The sequence below is a fragment of the Balaenoptera musculus genome, chromosome 2 (assembly GCF_009873245.2).
Source record: "Balaenoptera musculus isolate JJ_BM4_2016_0621 chromosome 2, mBalMus1.pri.v3, whole genome shotgun sequence".
Lineage (NCBI taxonomy): Eukaryota > Metazoa > Chordata > Mammalia > Artiodactyla > Balaenopteridae > Balaenoptera > Balaenoptera musculus.
The window spans coordinates 61,453,016-61,474,983 of NC_045786.1; the positions used below are offsets into that span (position 1 = coordinate 61,453,016).

The 21,968-nt window shown below is 56.3% G+C and overlaps 1 protein-coding gene across 1 annotated transcript in view; it reads left to right on the plus strand.

The window, feature by feature from the left end:
- The first annotated feature begins 7,819 nt into the window (after positions 1–7,819).
- Positions 7,820–21,968, plus strand: part of HCN4 (hyperpolarization activated cyclic nucleotide gated potassium channel 4) — a 40,293-nt gene continuing 26,144 nt past the window's right edge. The window contains exon 1 of the mRNA XM_036843528.1: positions 7,820–8,604. Coding sequence (XP_036699423.1) covers positions 7,820–8,604 — 785 coding nt within the window. The remainder of the gene's footprint in view (positions 8,605–21,968) is intronic.

Below are 21,968 nucleotides of genomic sequence, written 5' to 3' on the forward strand. Positions count from 1 at the left end.
CTCTGCCACAGTCTCTGCCACAGTCTCTGTCCCAGCCCCTGTCCCAGCCCCTATCACAGCCCCTGTCAGTCTCTGTCACAGCCTCTATCGCCCTCTCCCTGACTCTGACTCTGCTCTGGACCCTGCAGGGTGGCCTGTGGGGCTCAGCTTTCATTACACAGCGGAACTGTCTCTCCCTGGAAGGCGTCCAGCAGAAGCCTCATGTAATAGCAGGTTATCCTGATGTGCAGGGCTTGCGGGAGTGAGGCTGGGCCATGGGGTTCATACAAAAGATGTGCTTTGCAGGGAGCTGGAGAGCAGATCTCCCCAGCAGCCGCCTGGCCCTGGCTGTGGCTCACTCCCTGCCCCCAGGGGTCGGGGGTCCAGGTCTCTGTCCCTGGGAGGATGACTAAATGGTCTCGTGTGACCCCACTGTGAGCCTCCAAGAGCAAGGACTGCCTCTTATTCTTTTCTCACTCCCTCACTGCCGAGCTGAGCATAGGGCTGGGCTCCCAGGGTACCACCCGATGGTCATGCCCAAAGTCCTGGCTTGTCTTGAGTTGGTTCCAGTCACTTCCCTTTGCCTCCAGAACGAAGCCACCAAGGGTCCTTGTGCTCACTGCTCTGGACCACCAGGGCTGCGGTCTCCCAGACCCATCCAGTGCACGGGGTCCCCGGTGCCTGGCGCTCCCACCTCTCTGCCTCCACTCTTCCGAACCACATGTGCCTTCTTCAGAGACCAATTCAAACATGACCGTCTCCCCTGCTCCCCTCCTCTATGCCCTTCCCCCTCCATCCTCTGCTCTCCAGCCACTTGTCCACATCACAGGACCCTCATCCCTGCCTTCCAGATGGGAGTTTCTGTATCTGTCTTATTCCAGCCACAGCCTGAGGTGCCTGGAACTTAGGGGCTGGACCTTATAGCATCATATAGAAGGTACTCCACAAGTGGGCTAGATAAATAAACGGGTGAATGATTGAATAAATAAAAGGAGTGATGTGAAATTGGCGGAAGGAGAAAATGTAGAGGGGTGGGGAAGAGGACGGAGGGCATGTCAGGGAGGACAGCATGGGCAGGGCTTGGCGGTGGGGGGGGAGCCCAGTGCTCATGGGGGGCTGTGAGCCCACTCCCTGGGCCACCTCAGGGTTCCCGAGTGAGCCCCATCTCCCCAGGTCTCCTCACTCCCCTCCTTCCACCCTCCATCTTGCCCCATTTGCCAAGCCTCCTCCCTCTTACCCCTCTCCCAGGCCATCCTGTCTCTTCCTTCCCTCCCTAACACCTCCAGCCCAGGCTGTTGAAACCACCCCCGGGGCCCCTGTCTAAACTCACTTCAGCCCTGATAGATGGTGAATTCCAGACATGGGGCAGAGGAGAGTCTGGTCCTTATTCCTTGGCAGCTCGGCTCAGCCGGCACCTCGGGGGGCCTCCTCCTCCCCCAAGTGCCTCACTCTCCAACCTGGCTCCGAGTCCAGGTGGCCCAGACGTCCTGGAGCCCCAGCAGGACACAGAGACACAGTCCAGGACTGGCTGAGCCGTCAGCACATCTTTCTTCTGCCTCCCTGGGAGGAGAGGGGTATGGTGTCCCGGCCAGGGCCCTGGCAGAGCGCTGGGGGAACAGCTGGGAGTGCAGGATGGGGAGACTGGAGAGATCAAGGGCAGTGGAGCCAGGGTTGGCCTGGAGATGAAAGCCCTTTGGGCTCTGTTGGGCTCCGGGCACTCCCAGATGGGGTCCTGCACAGAGGCAGGGGGTGGAGAACAGAACAATATAATAGTTCACACTCGCAGATCCTAAAGAAACCAGGCAGAGCTGAGAAGAAAGCAGGCAGCAAGCCCAATAGGAAGTTGAACCTGTGGGGGCTTTCTTTCACTAGTGCCTTAATGTCACTGGGGAAGGGTGGGCATGTGGGCTCCCGGGGCATTTTTGCAGCCAGAGTCTGGAGGGGACGATGTTGGGAAGGAGGGGATCAGAAGGACCCAATACCCTCCTTCTATGGGGACAGCAGACTTCCTCCTAGGGCAGGTTTAGGGCAACAGCTTAGTGGTCCCTTAAGGTGGACCTTTACTCTAGCCCTGCCCTCTGGCGATGCCTCGCTTACCCCACTGAGAGAATGCAGCAGGCCTCACCCCTACCAGGCTGTTCCACTCACGGTTTCCCCCATAACATACACACACACACACCAGTAGAAAACCCTACTAGAAAACCCAGTCCACTTTCCACCTCCTCCAGGAAGCCCACCTTGACCATACATACTCAGGAGGACAATTGCTCTGAGCTTCTGAACCACTTACTCTGACCCTTGATTACAAACCTCTGAGATAGCCTTTCGCTGCTTCAACCAGACTGGGAACTGCCCATGCTCTGCCTTCTTGGCCTCCATCCATGTGTGGCTGTGCTCAGGGACGGAGGCTGAGACTGGGTGGTTGACTTGTTCTTTTCACACATCAACATCCAACTGGGCCAGCTCCCTGTGTGCCCCATCCCCCTTCCCGTTTCTTCATCAGGAACCCTCAAGACAGGAAACCCGAGGGAATGTAGTGAATTCTCAGGGGCCTAGTCCCCAGGTCAGGACTCCCAGCAGCAAGTTGATACGTCCCTGCTGCAGCTCACAGAGCAGACCTGCCTCAGAGCAGAGCAGAAGGTGCACTGGGAGGATGATATCTACGCTAAACAGAAAGATGAAGTTGCACCTGTGTCTGGTGGGGGTCTCGAGCACAGGGTCAAGGGTGTGACCTCTGAGTCAGTTCCCTCTGATCCCACTTAGGCAAATACCCATCCCAGAGAGAAGAAAGTCTGCCTTCTGGACACCTGGCCAGGGCATATCGAGGATGGAGAATTCAGAAAAAGCAATCCTGTATAGCAAGACAACCCTTTCATCCCAACAGCAATTAAGATGAATATGACCTAAAATCAGACTCCAAAGGCCAAGTGTCTCCCCCTCTGTTGGCTAACAGTGGTTTCATTCAATATTCCATTGTTCAGGGTTTATTGAGAACCGACCACATATGAGAAGCCATGCTCGCCACATTCGTTTTCTCATGTAGTCTTTATAATAACTTAGGAGATACATATCATTAAACCCATCTTACACACGAGGAAGATTGAGGCATACACAGGCAGTAAATGACAGACATATTTCATTCTAGAGCTTTTGTTTTCCAGTTTCATGCTCTATCATTTATAGCAGGGGATCCCAGACTTTTGGAATACACAGACCAATAACATTTCAAAAATGACTTTTGGGAACAAACACAGGACCCTGTGCCAACATTTTATTTAGCCAAGGACACAAAAAATACCCTCTCCCAGCACTATGATTTCATAAAAGGGCATTTTAACACAGAAAATGCGACAAGGATATAATGGTAGAATAAAGACAGCCTTCTAAGAAAGGACAGTTGGCAATCTTACCCTAAAATATCCTACATTGTTCTCTCTTTTTTTGGTTAAATTTCAAGCAGAACTGGCCAAAACCTTGGCATTACACAGTGTGGGAGCCAAGAGCTGCCTCTTTAAGCAAGAAAAATGCCCTCAGACCACGAGCAAATAAACTTCCAGAATTTCCCATCCCCATCTGCCCATCCAGGTTGCCACCAAGTAAGACCTGAGGATGATATATAATAATCAGCTACATCCCCACCCCACCCCCAGCAGGTCATCTGAATCTCACTGACATTCAGCGTCCCTTCCAGGGAAGGAAGCCCATCTTTCCCAGCCCCTTCTCTCTTAGACCCAGCTCTTTTCTGGGTTTGCATTCCAGGAATACCCAGGCCCCCTGCAGCCTGGCAGGAAGCACATCTGTCTCCCAGAGGTACTCAGTTCCCCATTGCAGATGATAGCCACAGATCTTCTCCCTATCTCAGTCTAAAGGCAGGGCCTTTCCCTTGCTAGGGTCCCCAGGTCCTGTGTATTGTGTTACAAGACCAACCAGAGCAGACCTCAGGCTTTCTAGGCAGTGCTGGAAAGGAGAGGGTGTGAGACCTGAGTGGAACAATGGGGAGAGCACAGAATTGGGGGGGGGGGGGCTCCGTTCTTTACCTCCTCTCTGCTTTAGCCATGCTAGACTCAGAATTGCCTCTCCCTCCGGTACATGGGCCTGTTCCCACCCCATCTGTGTGAGTCACCTGGGCAGCAGAGAAGAGCCTGACCTGTGGAGCCCTTGGCTGGAGTTCCAGCTCCACCATTTTCTTGCTGTGGGACATTTAGCAAGTCACTTAACCTCTCTGTGCTTTAGTTCTCCTGCTTGCAAACAGGAGTAAGAATGTTAGGTTTAGGGACTTCCCTGGTGGTGCAGTGGTTAAGAATCCTCCTGCCAATGCAGGGGGACACAGGTTCGACCCCTTGTCTGGGAAGATCCCACATGCCACGGAGCAACTAAGCCTGTGTGCCACAACTACTGAGCCTGCGCTCTAGAGCCCATGAGCCACAACTACTGAAGCCCACGCACCTACAGCCCGTGCTCCGCAGCAAGAGAAGCCACCGCAACGAGAAGCCCGCACACTGCAACAAAGAGCATTCCCCACTTGCCAAAACTAGAGAAAGCCCATGCGCAGCAACCGAGACCCAACACAGCCAAAAATAAATAAATAAATAAATTTATTTTAAAAAAAAGAATGTTAGGTTGAGCTATGTGAAACTGGAAAAATTTGACCATATTTGGCCCACAAAAATTTCACGTGGTTTAACAAATGAAGTGTGAACTGTAAAGTGCTGGATACATGTCTCTCATCAAATCTGACCCCTCCTCCAGGAAGTCCTCCCTAGCTATCCACAAGCCTCAGTGAGGTCCCCCTCCTCAAATCTCATTGGTTGAGGCATGATTTAGTACACACTTCTTTTCTGTCTTGAGTTTTATCCTCTTTCCTGAACATGAGTGTAGATTCCCCACAACTTGGATCCCATCAAGGGCAAGATCTGGGTCTCCCTCTCTTCTTTCCCCCAGATTGCTGGCATGCCACAGCTATCCTCCATTATGGTTTTCACAGAGAGGAGACAGGAGAGACCAGGCCTCACAAGGGGTTCCCATGTGCCTGCTTTATCAAACGGTCATTTCTTCACCCAACGGTGGTCCTAGATGGTCCTGAATGGCTGGTGTTAATTAAATTGAGAGGAAGTGAGGTGCTAGAGGGAGAGGAATTAAGGGACCCTGACCCCTGGCCAGCCTGTGGCACCAGTGTCCCAGGAAGCGGAACCCTGGTTGTATCCAACATCTACTTCAAGGAGCCCCATTCAGTGGCATTAACTAACTCCCGGGGTCCCTCATTCATGTGTTGAGTTGACATTTATGGATTTTCTCTCTGTCCCCCCTGAGTTGGTGTGGAGGTCCCTGAGATGAATCAGACCTATCCTCCCCTCAGGGAGCTCAGTCCTGAAGGGGACACAGACTGTACTGTGTAATCAGTGCTCAGGTTGATGGGAGATCCTGGGCCATGGGACCCCAAAGGGGGGACATGGCCAAGATTTGGGTGGCCAGGAAGAGGTTTCTAGAGGAGGAGATGTCGCTACCATGGGTCACTGGGAAGCCTGTCTGGGTAGGGCAGCCTAGCTCCTGGCTGACACAGAAGCCCAAAGAAGTGAGTTAAATGGAGGTCTTCCTCCTGTGGCTGGCACACCAGGGCAGGCAGGGCTCACCGCTGGTTAAGAACACTCTTTCTCAAGGAGACCCAAGGACATTCAGGGATTAGGCCTCCCAGCATCTGTGCAGAGAACTGTCAGCTCAGAGCTGCTCAAAAGTAGAAATGCCAGCAAGCAGTGATGTCATCACCCTAGTCATTCCCTCTCCGCATGGGAGGTCCTGTGGTCCAGTGGGTAGACAGCAGAAAAGCTCCTGCCAGGCTGCCCCCAACCCCCAATCTTGCTTCCAAAATTTCTGCTCTGAATGGGGTGGGAGAGATGGTCACTAGTGGGCTAAGAATGAGAACAAAAAATTCTTTGAAGAAAAACTTCATGTTATTCCTCAGAGAGATGGCAGGGCTAGGGGACCTTTTTGCCTCCCTCCTGTCAGACTTTGCTGAAAATCCACCTCAACATTAACCCAGACTCCAACCTTCCCCAGCCAACCCCTTTCCTCTAATGACCCATCCCCACTTCTGAGCTAATCTGGCATGTTGGCCCTGACAGGATCTGAGTAACCCCTGCGCCATCTTGGCAGCCCCCAGGCCAGGGAGAGGGGGTCTGGCAGCCCAGCCTGTGTGGATGGGGGTTGGGCTGTCAGGCTGTCCTAGAGCGCTGGAGAGGAGCAGTGCTGGTGGGATTTGTCCATAAACCCGAGGCTGCACACAGAGAGAGGACCACAGCCGGGATGGCCGGCTGCCCTGGGGGGTGGGGGTGAGGAGCGGACTCAAAGGGAGTGGGAGCTGTGCAGCTGCTTGGGGGTAGGGGGCCTGGGTGGAGCAGGAACTCCCCTAGCGTTGGGTGTCACAATTTGGATGAGAACCCAGGGAGAAGGAGGTCCACAGCTAGCCCCAGAGTGCCAGGTCGCCCGGAAGAGCCCGCCTGCTGGCTCCTGCTGCAGCAGGCTAGTCTCCGAAACCCGCATCGGAACCACCCCGGGAGAGGTGCGTGCGGGATCGGACCCCGCATCCGTGACTGCTGCAGGCTCATTTCCTCGAAGTCTTACCTCGAACGGCTTGGGTCTCACCCGCGCGCCCTGTGCCTCCCGGAGTTCCCCCACGCCCTCCTGGCCGGGTCGCTGCGAGGCTCCGCAGGGGAAAGACCAGCGGGGGATTTGCCCCCTCCTGTGTCACAGGAAAACCCCAGGAGCAGCCCCGACGCAGTGCCTTTCCCGGAAACCCCCCTCTCCAGGCGCGTTGCGGGAAGGCCCGCAGCTCCGCATGCAGACGACCCGCCTCCCCGGAGGAGGGTCGGAGACCCAGCTGAAAAGCATAACCGCCGGGGAGAGGCGAGCCCCGAGCTCGGAGAAAGAGAGATTGGGAAACCCCGCCCCACACCCCTGTCGGAACCCTAGGCTTGGGATGCGCTCCCAGCCTTTGGCCAAGGAAAGACACTCGAGGGTTGAGGATTAAGGACGCCTCTCACCTCAACCCCTAAGTTCCGGCGAGGGTCCACCCTGCGCCCCCCGCCGGGCCCGCCTCCACCCCCCTCCCGGCCCCCGGTCCCCGGCCCGCGCGCCACTGCCCCTTTAAGAAGCCCAGGTAGGCCGGCCCGGCTGCGGGAGCCGCTCCTATGGCAACCCGCGAGCTGCGGCGGCTTCATGAATATTCCGGGGCGCGGGAGCCGGGCGCTGCCGGAGGGCGCTCCGGGGGAGGCGGCCGCTGATGTAAGCCCGGCGGGCCGCTGGGCTCCGCTCGGCTGCAGCGGGAGCCCCGGGACGGGCCGGCCGGGCTCGGCCAGAGGAAGCGAGGCGAGCTCGCGAGTGGCTGGCCACAAAGCACGGGCGGCGGGACAGACGGACAGCCCGCCTGCCCGTGGGACACACGCCCCAGAGGAGTGCTGGTCGTGCGCTCTGCGCTCCGGCGCGGTTTTCCGAGCGCCGCGGCCGCAGCGCCGCTTCAACCCGCGCCCATTGTTCCCCGCGGGGGCGGGGCGCCTGGAGCCGGGCCGCGCGCCGCGCCCCTGACCGCGGGAGGGAGGGAGGGAGCGAGAGAGAGCGGGGTCCCCGCGCCCAGCCCGGCCCGGGAGGAGGCGCAGCGCGGCGAGCCCCGGGACCCGGAGCCGGACTGGGAGCCTCCCCGCCGCACGCAACCTGCCCAGCATGGGCGCCTGAGGCGGCTCGGCGCCGGCGGCGAAGGACACGTCCCCGCGGGCGGACTGACCGGCGGGCGGACCTGCAGCCGGTCCGCGGCGCCGCACCCGTGCCCCTGCCCCCGGCCCCTGGAGCCATGGACAAGCTGCCGCCGTCCATGCGCAAGAGACTCTACAGCCTTCCGCAGCAGGTGGGGGCCAAGGCGTGGATCATGGACGAAGAAGAGGACGCCGAGGAGGAGGGAGCTGGGGGCCTCCAGGACCCCAGCCGCAGGAGCATCCGGCTGCGGCCGCTGCCTTCGCCCTCGCCCTCGGCGGCCGCGGGCGGCACAGAGCCCCGGGGCGCGGCCCTCGGGGCGGCAGACAGCGAGGGGTCGACCCGCGGCGCGGGCAAGTCTAGCACTAACGGCGACTGCAGGCGCTTCCGCGGGAGCCTGGCATCGCTGGGCAGCCGGGGCGGCGGCGGCGCCGGAGCGGGGGGCGGCAGTAGTCACGGGCACCTGCATGACTCCGCGGAGGAGCGGCGGCTCATCGCCGAGGGCGACGCGTCCCCCGGTGAGGACAGGACGCCCCCGGGCCTGGCGGCCGAGACCGAGCGCTCTGGCGCCTCGGCACAGCCCGCAGCCTCGCCGCCGCCGGCCCAGCAGCCGCCGCAGCCGGTCCCCGCCTCCTGCGAGCAGCCCTCGGTGGACACCGCGATCAAAGTGGAGGGAGGTGCGGCCGCCGGCGACCAGATCCTCCCTGAGGCCGAGGTGCGCCTGGGCCAGGCCGGCTTCATGCAGCGCCAGTTCGGGGCCATGCTCCAGCCCGGGGTCAACAAATTCTCCCTGAGGATGTTCGGCAGCCAGAAGGCGGTGGAGCGCGAGCAGGAGAGAGTTAAGTCGGCCGGGTTTTGGATTATCCACCCCTACAGCGACTTCAGGTAAGGGGGCCCGGCGATCATCCTGTGGGTTGCCTGAGCCGTCGCAGGCATGCTTCCTCTCTGTCGGCCCTGCCTCTCAGCCGGAGTTAACTTTCCTTCCTCGCGCTGGGAGCTTGAGGCGTCTCTAGGCTCTGAGACACCCCCAGACTTCCTCTTGCACACTCTGAGAACTTTCCTCTGTGCTCAGGCCTCCCAACCTCGTCCTCTCCGGGTCTGGGCCGCATTAGAGGCAAGCTGAAAAGGTGTTCTGAGCCTGGCCTAGCCCTGCCCGCAGCCAAGATGAGGCTTTACCACCTTAAGCCCCACATTCCACCTCCCTCTTCTGGGCTGCAGAGTCAGGGTGGACATTCTAAAGGCTGCTCCAGGTCTTTAAGCCTGCAAAGCAGGGCACAGAAGAGAGACAGACCTTTTGGCAGCTGGGCCAGCTCTTTGGGCGCTAACCCCAGGCATTAATATCTGCCTTCTGGTGTCCTGGGAAGCTGCAGCTGGGGAGGGAGAGCTGAGCTCCTGGAGGATTGAAGTCCAGGATAAAAGCCTTCTGCACCCACCTTAACCCTGGCCCAGCCCCTCATGCCAAGTGGTGGGCCTGGAGCAGGCACCCTGGTCAGCTGACATCCAGACTAGCAGGAGAGCATGACCTTGCTTGTAGTGGTCAGTGAAGATGCCTGGTGTCCTGACTGATGAGCAGTTGTCCTGTGCCCCTAAGCCCGTCCTGTGCCCCATCCTCACCCCAGCAGCCCAAGCTCCAGCAGCTGCTAGGTCCTTCATGGGTCAGTGGTGGGTCCCCAAACAAATGGTGTGACTACCAGTCAGGGAGAGGGACCCCACCCCCTCCTCATCACCTGAGTCAGATGCCACTGAAGATCAGATACCACTCGGGGCCTGTGGGGGTATCTGTGCAAAAAGAGATATTGGTGATTGCCTCTAAAGTTGGGATCAAGGATGCCTCTACCCTAATCAAGATCTTGGGGTCCCTCAGTGCCTCTCTGGGCTTTCCTGATACACAGGATTGAAGTGAGGGTCTGAAAAATGTTCACGCTTTTGAGCTGGGTTTGATTCATCCTCTCTCTCTCTGGGCCCTGCCCCCTATTTAGCTCTCTTCCCTGCCTACCCTGTTTGCCTGCCAATATAAATGAGCATTTTGCCAACCCAGAGCCCTCTTTGCAAACTTCAGGGAAGCTAGGTTTGTAATGAGAGCAAAGCCGTTTTCCATCCAATGAGAGAGATTTCTGGTGCTGGGAATGACCAGTCAGGCAACACTCAAGGGCTTAAAATAGGTGGTGAACGGAGGGCCCCTACCTTTTCCTTTTTTGACGGATTGCTCTGCCTAACCCTAATATCCAGGGTTCCCATTCCCAGAGGGCATAGGGGGGCCAGAGGACAGACTAAACAGACAGCCACCGACCTCAAGTTGTGTGAGCCGATGTGAGACCCTCTCATGAGGAACTGTGGCTGGTTCCCGGTGCCAGGTTCCTAAAGTGTGACCTCCCCTCTGGTCAGTACTAGGACCTGAGGATCCCAGCCTGAGCTAGGGAGGAGTGGGCAGGCGCTGTTGTCTCCTGCACCCCCTGGGGGTGCCCTGGGCTCCTCCTCTCTCTGAACTCCCTGGTTGTGATGGCAGGTAGGCCATGTCAATATCAACCTCCCTTCCTTCACTCAGCTCCCCTCTGGCTTTGTTGTCTGAAAGCCTCTGTTCAGGGTTCTCACCACCAACCTCATTGTCTGGGGTGGGAGGCTGCAAGAGGCCAATCCCAGGCATGCCTAGCTTCTGTCGACAACAGGCATTGATCAAGCACCTTCTGGGAACTGGCCCTTGCCCTCCCAGTTGCCCCTTACCCTGGATGGTGAAGGACTGGGGCCCGGCTGATTGCATCTATGGGAACCTCTCCCGCCTTCCTGATCTTACTCTGCCTATCTTGGCATGTCTATCTGCAGTCCCCTTGCTGCAGAATCTCCTACTAACTGCAGGCCACCCGGGACATGGCAGAGGGGAGGGTGGTAGGGATAGGGAGGTGTGGCTGCAGCAGGATTGATAAACGGGCAACAGAAAAAGGGTCAGACTGGGCTTTGAATCTGGGTTTGTGCAACAAGCAACAGGAACTGGTAGCTGGAAGCATACACCTTCTGTGTGCAGCCTGATGCTGGGTGAGGTGTAAAAGAAGAAATCCAAGAAAGACTATCTGTGTGTGTGTGGAGGGGTTGTGGTCATGCCTCTAGGACAAAACAGCTGGTCTCATCTTCACAAGGTCAAAGAGGCAAGGACTTGGCCAAGTCTTCTAAGCTTAGAAAACCCACCAACTCAACCCAGCCTCACCTCCCTGCCTCCCCCTCCCCCCAGCCAACCCAGCACCCTAAGGCTCAGTCCCTCAAGTTTCAGCCACTAGCCTTTGGCCTCTATGTGGAGCCAATCCCCACCGTCCAGCACAGGCTTCACAAAAGCTTCTGCAAGCATTGCTCAGGCCAGTTGAGGGTTTATTCATCATTTTCATGGGCAGGAAGCATTGATCCAACAGAACTGGTTTAATAAAGAATCGCCCATGATAGATTGAGTTTGCGGTTTGGAGTTCAGGGCTTGCTGTCATGGGTTGCTTCTGGCATCTCCTGTTCTTGGGGAGGGGAAGGTTGGGTGCCTTTTCCAAGTGCTGGACTGGGCTACACTCTGAGGGACCCACGTAACTTGGGCCACGTATATAATAGGCTTTTCTTGGCTGCCTCTGCTTCTCCTCACCACCCCCTTGACGCACACACGCCATGCCCTGGCTACCCCCATGGCTCCTCCAGTCTCCACGAGCTTGTCTGGCCTCCCCTCCCCTTGCACTCCACATTTGCCTTTTGAACCTGTATTTAGGGTTTGGTAAGGGAAGAGGCCAGAACGTGCAGCCCCTCAGGATATTGGTCCCCAGGCTCCTGCCCAAGGCTGGTTGGGCTCTTTGGTCCTGGGTGGGTCCTTCCTTCCACATGAGGCATGTCCTAGAAGCCAAGCTTGGTGGTGGGAACCTGGAACAAATAGAAAATAGTATCTGTGTGATCTTGATTTTCCAAGAGGAGAGAAAAGGAGTGGGGACCCCCAGTGAAGATGTATCAGGTTTTGTTCCCAGAAGCTGGTCAGGCTTTCAAGCATCAGGCTCAGGGGTTTGTCCTGGGTATGTGACATCTAGGTGTCTGAGCAGGTATCTTGGGGCTGTGGGGTGGACATGGGGGCTGGCAGGGAAGTCTCTCTGTGGGATGTCAGCTCTAGGGCTACTCCTGTGCCCCAAACTCTAGCTTGGCCTTGAGAGTGGAAGCAGGCAGAAGCTTGACCCTGCTTATCCCTCTCCCCCTTCCCTTTCCTAGCCTGAGCCTTCTGAAGCTGTGAGAAAGGGAAGGAAACAGAGGGCCCTAGAGGGTCCTTTACTTGGGGACAGAAACAGCTGGGCTCCGAAATCATGGAAACTGGGCCAGTGGCTCGGTAGGTCCCAGGGTTGGCCTAAAACTAACTTCCTGTGCTGGTCCATGGCCCCAGGCACTGCCATTGCCCACCTCACATCACTTCCCAGCTCTGTCTGCTATGGGGCCCTGCTTGGGTTATGAGCCTTCTCTGAGCCTCAGTTTTCCCATGTAGAAAAATGGGAATCCTGTTGCCTATGGCCATGTCAGACACAAATTGTCCAACTGTGGTCACCTGGTGGAGGTGAGGTGCACTGTCAGAGACCAGTGATGCAGTCGTGAACCACACCGCCCTGCCCTCACTGCTGCCTTCCCTTAGTTCTGAGCAGACCAGACGGGCTTCTGACCTTGGCTCAGGCCAGTGGTTCTGAATCTGCGTCAGAAAACTAACTGAGAACCTGCTGGAAACTATAGAGTCTCTATCCAGAAAGACACACGTATCCAGACACTCAATATTACACTCAATTTCTGGCGTCTGTGGAACCCCTAAGTTGAAAGCCATCTAGGTTGTGAACCCCACTCTGAGCTATCCCAGAAGAGAGTCCTGGCCTGGGAGGGGCAGGTGCTAGCCTCCCAGAGCCTTCCCTGGGGCCCTGTAGTCTGAGGCTTGGGCTTCCCATTGCCTGCAGGATGGAAATGAAAACGGGGGCAGAGTTAGATGCCCGGAGAAGGAAAGGTGCTCTGCTGGGGGACTAGTTACTTTTCTGTTTCCTCAGTGCCATGCCCATCTCTTTCCCTTCCAACCATGGGAAGGGCTGTTCGGGTAGGTGGTGAGGAGGAAGAAGGCAGCAGCTGGCTCTGGGTCTGGGGGGTTCTGGGGCCTTCCTGGGGGCATTGCCCAGGAATGCGCTTCTGCTATCAGTGTGAAAAGCCAGGCCAAAAAGGTGCTGCAGGCCCCTGTGGTGCTAGGGGAGGGGGAAGGGTGCCTTGGTGCAGAGGGGAATTCCAAGGTGAGCTGCCTGGGCGGTGCTGTCAGCTGGCACAGTGGGCAGCGGGATTCTCCAGTGATGAGAGAATCTCATCACCTGCTAAGACTGGAGCAGGTGAAGGATGCGCTGCGAAGGCCGGCATCCGGCTCGGGGCCGAGGTGCTCCTGGGATGCCAGGTGCACAGAAACCCGATGGGGCCAGAGGGCCAGGACCCTTATATTGCCTGGGTGGAAAGGCCTGGGCTCCAGGTCCTCCCCGTTGCAAGGCTTCAGTTCCTGGTCTGGACACTGCATGATGAGGCTGGGGGGCCTCTCCCCTGCCCAGCCCTGCTCCATTTGTTCCCCTAGCTGCTGTGAGCCATGAGGCTTTGAGCTGTCAAATGGCCTGTCTTACACAGTGCTGGGCTGTCTGCCTTCCACGTGTCCTCCTCTCCCATGCTTTAGGGCCCCCGGGTCTTCTGGGGTGCCCTCTCAGGCCACTGCAGCCACCATCGTCCATCTCTCCATCCCTGCCCATCGCATGGCGTTAGGATGGAGCTCTGTGTTTGTTACAATGTAGTGTTTCTCACAGTGTCATGTCATCCAGCTCACCTGGGGATCTGTTAAAATACAGATTCTGACTCATTAGGTCGGGGGTGGGGTCTGAGATTCTGCATTCCTATAAGCGCCCAGGTAATGCTGCTGGGTGCCCAGCCCAGAACCATGCTTGGAGTACTGAGGGTTCAGACCATGTGTTCCACGCTTAGCCTGGGCTCCCTGACTGAGTTCCTGGAGGCCAGAGACTCTGCCTTCTCCTCTCGGCCTCTAGCAGAAGCACGGCAGGGTGAGTCCTGTGAACTGGGATGAGCGGCTCTCAGCCACGGAGGTCGGTGCTAACTTGGGGGAGTCGGCCTTCCTCCCTTCCCGCAATGCTGCTTGGACCCTGCCGGTCCTGGATGCTGGCTGTTGCGGTGGGGTGAGCAGGAGGAGGCCAGGGGGCCGGAGGGCCCTCAGTCCATCCTGTCCCACTGCTTTCGCAGCTTCTCTCCCATTCAAAGGGCCAGAGGGGCGGCCGGCTGGAGAAGTGGCAGGGAGTGCAGTGACTGCTGTGCTGCACTGAGATTTCTGGGAAGGAACAGATGTTGTCAGTGAGAGAGTCCGGAGGGGCCGGGCAGGAGAGCTGGTGTGAGGTGGCTCTGACAGCGGCTGGCTGGGAGGAGGACAGAGGCATCCAGCGGGAGCAGCCACCTTAGCACCCGGAGGTTGTGGTGGGGAGGGGGAGGTGTCTGAATCTTCATGCCCCCTCCCCCAGCCCAGACTATGCCTAGCAGCCCCGCTGTGGGCTGGGCTTGCCTGTCACTTGTCTCTGCCCCTGCCCAGCCTGGAAGGCACCAGTCTACATACAGATGACAGGGCTGACAAGTGTCATAGCAGCCTGAGTGGCCCTTGTGCCTGCCACAACACTGGCCACTGCGGGGGAATTCACCCAGAGCAGAAGGTCCAGCCCCAGTCCCCGGGGGGACTTGTCATGTAACTGAGGAGGCAGCCAGCTCCAGCACACACACACACACCTCTTGGCTCAAGGGCTCTCACAAAGCTGCTGTTGCCAGTTGCTAATTAATAGAAGGGCTACGGAGGCCAGCCAGGCGGTCCTGCTTGGGCCCAGGGGATGTTGAAGAATCCACATTTCCCAGCCAGAGCGGGCTGTGGGGAGGGCAGGGGCACTGCCTTGGCTTCAGAGAGGATGTTCTCTGCCAGCCAGGCTTTACTGAGAAAGCATTGCCAGGGCCCTGGAAATCTGTGATCCCAGAGCCTAGGAGGCCACTCAGAGACACACTCTATCATCAGCACCTGCCCAGAGCAGGGGTGGGAGGCGGCACAGAGAGGTGGTGAGCTCCCCGTCACCGAGGGCACTCAAGATGGGACAGCAGTACTTACACCAGAGGTTGCTAAGCAGCGTCCTGTGGACCAAATACAGTACCCAGATGTGTTCTGTTTGGCCAGCATAGTGTGTCATAACAAGTCTGAGGCAATGTTTAAAACGGAAAGATGTAAGGCAAAAATTTGGCTTTCTAGCTTCTCTTGAAAAATTGGAAACTCTGGCAGCTCTGGCCCCACAGTGCCACCCACAGCAGGGAGCTGGATCGCACTAGAGGCTTTAAACTGGCTTTTGCTCTCTACTTGCCCACAGTCCTCACCTGTCCCTGTGGTGTCTGGCCATGCCACCCCTGCACATTTAGCTGCTTGACCCCTTAGGCTTCTAAGTGATGAAACCAAACAGCGGCTCAGACCAATAGAGACTCAAGCCAGGTGGACTCACAGATCAATAACCACCATTTATGAACCATTACCATGTGCCAGACTGTTCTAGGAGCTTCTTTTCTCATGTTTTATTTATTCTTCATAGTGGCTCGAAAAATAGGTTCCATTATCCCCAGTTTACAGATAAGGAAACTGAAGCTCTGATGGGAAAAAACAAAAAAAAGATTTGCCCGAAATCACACAGCTATGAAGCACCAGAACTGGAATTTGAACCTGTTCTCTAGGACTCAAAACTCATACTTGTCCTTTCTCTCTGTTCCTTCTTTCTTTTTTCTTTCTTTCTTTCTTTCTTTTGTGTGTGTGTGTGTGTGTGTGTGTGTGTGTGTGTTAGCTTTTAAAAGCTAAATTACCAAAGTAGTTCAAGAAAACATTCTCCTGAGAATGAAAACATTGTAGATAATGCTGGACACATATTATCTGTGTGGAGGGCTCAGCGGGCACGGGAAATTTAACAGGTCTCAGAATACCAGATCTGGACAGGGCTTGGCAAAGCTCCTGGCCTAAAGCCTTTATTTTATACATGGGGAGCAGAGCACCAGAGAGGGAAGGTGACTGGCCTAAGGTCAGAGAGTAAGTCCAAGTCAGAGATGAAACCAGAACCCAAGAGGGTTATGTAACATATGGCTCAAAGGTCTTAAGGCTCCACAGTCTACTCCACCCCCAGCCAGAGGGGTCCAGAGAAGGCTTCTCCTGAATGGTCTCATCCCTGGAGCTTTTTCTTGTCTCCCCAGCCCCATGCCTGAATTTTGAAGTGTTAGGTATTTTCAGGGTCCCGTCTTAATTGAAGCTCATCAGTGAGAAGGGAGTCTTTCCGTACCTGAAAATGCAGCCTCTGGAGGCTGAGACATGGCTGTCCTAACCCCCAACTCGGGGGCCGCTGCTCCTGGGGATCCAGATCAGGATGCTTGCCCACGTGCTCCCCCGACGCCGCGGCATGTCCTGGCTGGCTTGGCGACCTCTGGGATTGTGGAGCCACATCCAGATGCCATTGACACACCTGTTCCTCGGTAGGAGTGTTTGGGGTTTAAAGGGGAAGGGAACAACTAGTCAGCGGTATCTGTGTTCTCTCCACCAGAGAAGTAGGTGGTCATGTGGTCTGTTCATTACATCTATCGGAGAAGTAAGGAAGGGGAGTCAGTCTCTGGTTTAGGGCTCAGTGTGTGTCCAGGGCCGAGACTCAGTCTATGCTCAGGATCAGGGTTCAGCCTGGGACCAAGATAAGGCTTTGGTCTGAGGTCAGGACCTGGAGCCCTTGAACAAAAGCTTTGAGCCAAGCCCAGTGCCTCCCTGAGGCACCGGGGCTGGGGGCAGGGTGGGCATGTTGCCCACTCCATCCTATGCCCCCCACCCAGGAAGCCCTCCCTTCCTTTAAGCTCCCTGAGCTCCTACACCTCTTAGCATCCCGGCCAGCTGCCTTTGGTCTTCTCGGGGAGGTAAAGTACAAATTGTAAATACACGGCGGTGCCACCGCTACCAACGCCAGAGCCACCAAATCTCACACGTGACCACTCCTGCCCTGCTCTGGTCTCTTATTGTTTTGGGGCTGTGTCTGTCTTTCCAGCCAGGCAGCCAGCTCGTGGCTCCTGCAGAGCGGTGCTCGGGGCTGGACAGAGAGGTGTGCTGGCTTGGTAGAGGGACTCTCTACTCCCCATTGCTCCCCCAGCTCTGGGTTCCCACAAATTGCGGAGCAAGCAGTGGGGCCTCCAGTCTGCTCACCGCAGCTGTGGGGGCCTGATAATTGGCTGCGGATGATTTTGTGTCTGTCTAAGCATTTACCCGTGTGGGTGGATGTGTTATGTCTGCACGAACGAGGCTTTCAGAAATTAATACATAATACGGGGCTGGCTAATACATTGTCTTCTGGGCTTGGGGAGGGGCAAGCTAAGGGAGGTCGTACCCTCTGGGAGACCAGACACTGCATTCCAGGACTGTTTTCACCCATTATGATGGGGGTCACTCCCCACCTGGCAAAGAGGAGAGTAGGACTTCAGCTCCTCTTAGGGTCCCCCAGTCTGATTAGGGGGAGGGCAGACAAGAGGTAGACCAGTTTGGACTGATGGTCAGGGAAGGCTTCTGGAGGAAGCAGAGCTAAGCTGGATCTGAAGGAGAGAGAGAACCATTCTGCACACTTTCTTGGAGGCGAGTGTCTGGGAGCTTGAGCCGCCTGGCTTGGGGGGGTGTTGGCAGACAGTGAGGATTACTCAGATTACTCAGAACCTGCCGTTTTGGACCTGCACTCCTTAAGCTTTGCCCTTGGGGACTCTGACCCCACGGCCCCCCGTCTTGCCCCTGATGCTGCCTGAGTACGCGTGTGTGTGTGTGTGTGTGTGTGTGTGTGTGTGTTTGCATGTGTTTATATGCGTCTCTCTCTGGCCTCTCACCCTGGGTCCTTGAAGCCCAGGGGAGCTCTCCCAAGCCCTGGCCCCAGCTGTACAACCTCTGAAAAGACTTCCTTCTTCTGCCATCCTAGGCCCAGAAGGCAGGTGTTGCCACTGCAATAATGTCACTGAGTGTGTGGCCTGGAGCCCAGAAGTAATTACACTGTGGTTCCCCATCGCAGGCTGGAGCAGCCCCTGTCAATGATTAACCCGAGTCCCCGACCACTTGACGCCAAACCCAGCCGTGGGCTTCTCCCACCTACAGTTTGTCAGATATGATACGGGGCACTTATCCCCTTCCCCAGGGACAGGAAAGACCCTCACCCTCAGGTCTCATCAATGCCACTGGCAACTTTTAGGAGAAACTTGGTCCAGCAGGGGAGACTCTGCAGCTGTGGCCTGTCCTCATGCAACATCGGGGCTGGCCCAGCCTGGAGCCCTGGGCCTCTCATCCCAGCGTTCCCAGCTTGTAACTGTCCACCCCTCCCACGCTGAGTTCACCCTCCTGACCCTCATCCTGTTCTGCAGTGTGACCTCAGCAAAGTCCTTTCCTCTCTCAGTGTCCAGCGTCAGGGCTCAGTCTGAGGCTGAGAAGGGAGCAAAGCTAATTGGCCAAATAGGTATTGAACCCGTAATCCTGACCCCATTAGTACACATTGAGCCAGCAGGGCAGGGACAGCACCGCTGACAAGTAGAGCTGATGAGAATCTCCCTCCCTCATTCCTGAGACTCTGCCGAGGCCCATCCAGCCGTGATCTTGGATTTACGGGGCCCCTGTGCTCCCAGAGTGCGTGGGGGATGAGCTGGCACCCGTAGGGCCCCTTCTGCGCTAACAGTCTGCGGTTCTCTGACTGCACGGCATTCACCCCAGAGCCTGGGAGTGAAATACATCCAAGCCATTCATGATGGGCCCCTCCCCAGGGAGTCGTTCCCTTTTCTTCCTCGCAGATTGTTAGCAAAGAGAACCATAAAACTCTGGGGCTGGCAGGACCCCAGGGAACATGCCCCTTGCTTAATGTCCTTGTCAGACTGTGTTTTCCTGGAGGGAAGGTGGAGTCCTGTCCGGCTCAGGTCCCCAGAGCCCAGGCACTCCCAGGAGACCCACAGCCTAACAAGAGGGCCACGTAGAGACCCTCCCAGAGTGAATATTTAGCCACCTTCTATGGGACAGCCCTCCCCTGGTGTCCTCATTAGCCCTGTCCGGCACCAGTGCTGCTTGGCCTTAGGGAGTTCTGCCCCAAATGCATCCCGTTTCCTCCTTCACAGGAGCGCGCCCTTCCCGCAGGAGCAGGTGAGCTCTCCTACCTAATTTCCCCTGAGCTTGTGCTCACGTGCTACTCCACAGCAATATTCCATTTTTGCTTCATTCTCCTAAGTGGGGAGAGCTGTGTTTGAGCCTTTTTTGTTTCTTGTAAGCCCAGGTGAAGAAGTTCTCCAATTGCTGGTCCCCTCCACAGTTTTCCCCAATAGTCTTGTCAGCTGAGTGAAGCTCAGAGAGGTTAGGCCACTAGCCTGAGGGAACACAGCATCCTGGCAGTTCCGGGCGGCTGTAGAGCAGGTGACCTCTGCTGTATAGTTTGACGTGTGTGTGTGTGTGTTTGTGTGCACACTCTTATGCTAGTGTGTCTCTGTGAGTGCACAGATTTAGGGTCTCCAGAGGAGGTCTAAGACCATGGGAGAAGCAATGGGTTGATGTCTTGGTGTTCCTTATGGCCAGGCCTGTGCTCAGCTGTGCCATTGAGAAGGTGCAGTTAACAATCCTTTTCCTGAGGAGCTCTTCCTCCGCAGCCTTCATGGATCCCCATGTCCCCAGAAGAGTCCTGACTACTCAGTCTGGCATTCAAGATGGTCCCATCTTTTCTTCAGATCAGTATTGGGTTGGGGGAGGGGGTGTCTTGGTTTTCTGAGATGTGCACTCTTCTCTCAGCAAGCTTTGCATCTGGCCAGCTGCCCTTGGCTGGCCTCTTTAGCCTCTGCACTGCGGAGATCCATGGAATCGGCGTGTCTTTAGAGATTGTCTGGCTCCATCCTCTCATTGTACCAATGGGGACACTGAGGCAGGGATTGTGAGAGGCAGGGCATTGTTCAAGGGCACACAGCAAGTTAAGAGACTGAGATGGGTAGAACCCAAGACACTTGGGCCCCTGGCCTAACTTCCTTCTGCTGTGTAGCAGGGACCTCCTTCCTGCAACCACAACGCCAACCTTCCTGACCAGTGGGCACTCTCGGGCCCCCTCCTCTTTGGGACTTTTGTGCCCAACAAGCCATGCTGCCCCCCACCCCCCAAGACCGAGGGCTCCTTGACGTGGGACCAGTCCACACACTTCTGGATCCCCATAGTCCTCAGACCGGGACCTGCATCTTAGTGGTTACAAGAATAATAATAATGATGATAACAGCCAGTATGTACTGAGTATTTGCATTGTGTAGCATATTATTAATATTATCTCACTGAATTCTCTCAGAATCCTGTGGGGTGGGATCAATGTACTCATTTTGTACATGAGAAAACAGATTGAAGGCTCCCATCCCCGAGCCCCACTGGATTGCACTTTGAACCATGGGAGTGGAGAGCTGGCAATTTTGGAGAGAAGGGATTTGGAGATTCTGCCATATGGGACTGTAGAAATCACACGCTCCCCAGGCAGGGAACCCTAAACTGAGGGTGTGGGAGCCCTTCCCTCGGGACTGGGTGTGACTAAAGGAAAAGAAGTGCGCGGATTCTGCCAACATCCCCGGGTGGTTGGGCACAATCCCCACGGCCTCCCTCTGATCCCCAATTAGGGCCCCCAGGTGCCCCTCCTCACCTTGAAGGGTGGCGGCCCTGCAGACCAAAGAGAAGGGGGGACTAGCCTGTGAGCTCGGGAGGCGGGAAGGGGCATCATGGCCCAGTGACAAAATCATTGGACTTGGATGCTGCTGTCTCCACCGAACTCGGTTTTCCCTTGTAAGTGCCCCTCCCCCATCTGCGGCCTTCATATTGAAGGTTTTTGAGCTTTATTTTTTGTTTTCGGTCTTATTTTTCCTTCCCTTTTTTTGTTTTTGTTTTTCCTGCCATCCCTGTCGTAACTTTTTGTGTTAGAGGGTTTCATTATCGCCTCCTTTGCCCAAGTTGAAACAGGGACCCATCATTGTGTCTGTTCCCAGAACAGTGCCTTGGTCACGTCACAACCCCCAGACATTTCCCTGCCCCTCCAAGTACCCCCAAGCTGTGTCCATGAGGGGGTGTGTGGGGGGAAGTGGTGGTGGAAACCAGAGACAGACACCAGTGCTTGGAGGGGTTTTTAAATTATATTTAAAACAATTGTTTTGTATAAATAAAAGAAAATGGGAAGTGAAAAAAAGAAAACAGATTTCAGAGAGGTTAAGTGATTTGTCCAAGGCCACACAGCCAGGTGTTCAAACACTAGAGTGCTTAACTACTGTACTGTCTGCCACAGCTTAGCTCCTCCAAGTGTGGTCCCTGGACCAGCAGCCTCGACATCACCTGGGAGCCTGTTAGCAATACAGGTGTCAGCCCTCACCCCACACCCAGAGAATCCGAGTCTGCATCTTGGTTAAGATCCCCCGGTGATTTGTGTGCAGATTACAGTTTGAAGAAGCACTGTGCTACATGACTGAAAGATCACAGAAGGCGAAGGGAAGATTCTGGCAGTTCCAGCTCTCACACAGCTCACCTTTTCCTTGGGGAATGGCCGAGACTAGCCCTCACGTTGAGGGACTAGGGCCTCAGCCCAGGACGGTGACTGACCAGGGAAGAGGCAGGGGTAAAGGGTCATTTTGTTTGGGTCTTCAAAAACAGAAACAAAACCAAACTTTGTTGTTCCGGTAATAGGTCATCCTTCTAGAAAAGTGAGAACCTAAAGATACGCCAAAATCCCAACCACCCCCCCATAAACCCAGCGCTAGCTAGATGCCCTTGGCTCTGAATCTGTTTGGGAGGCCACTTAAGGCGGCCGAGGGAGCAGCTACCTGGGAGCCCTGTGATTCTGAGTCAGAGATTTTTGAGGTGGGTTAAAAATAGAGCCCTGGTGGCCAGGCGGGGGTGGGAGGCAGACAGCCATTCATCTGCTGTAGAGGGGGGGAGACCCCAGGGTCGGGGAGGAGCAGGGAGGGGAGGGTGGGCGTTTCCCCTCAGAGGCGCGAGCGGAGGGCGGTGGAAGGCAGCGCTTTCCAGCGTGAGGGGGCGGGGAGGCTAAAATGCCAGACTCCTGCGCCCCGCCCCCCTCGGGTGGGTGGAGCGTGGGGAGGGGGCGGGGCCGCAGCTCTGCCTCCGAGAAAGATAAAAGGAGAGCCTGGACGCGCAGGGGTGGGGAGGGGTAGGTCGACGC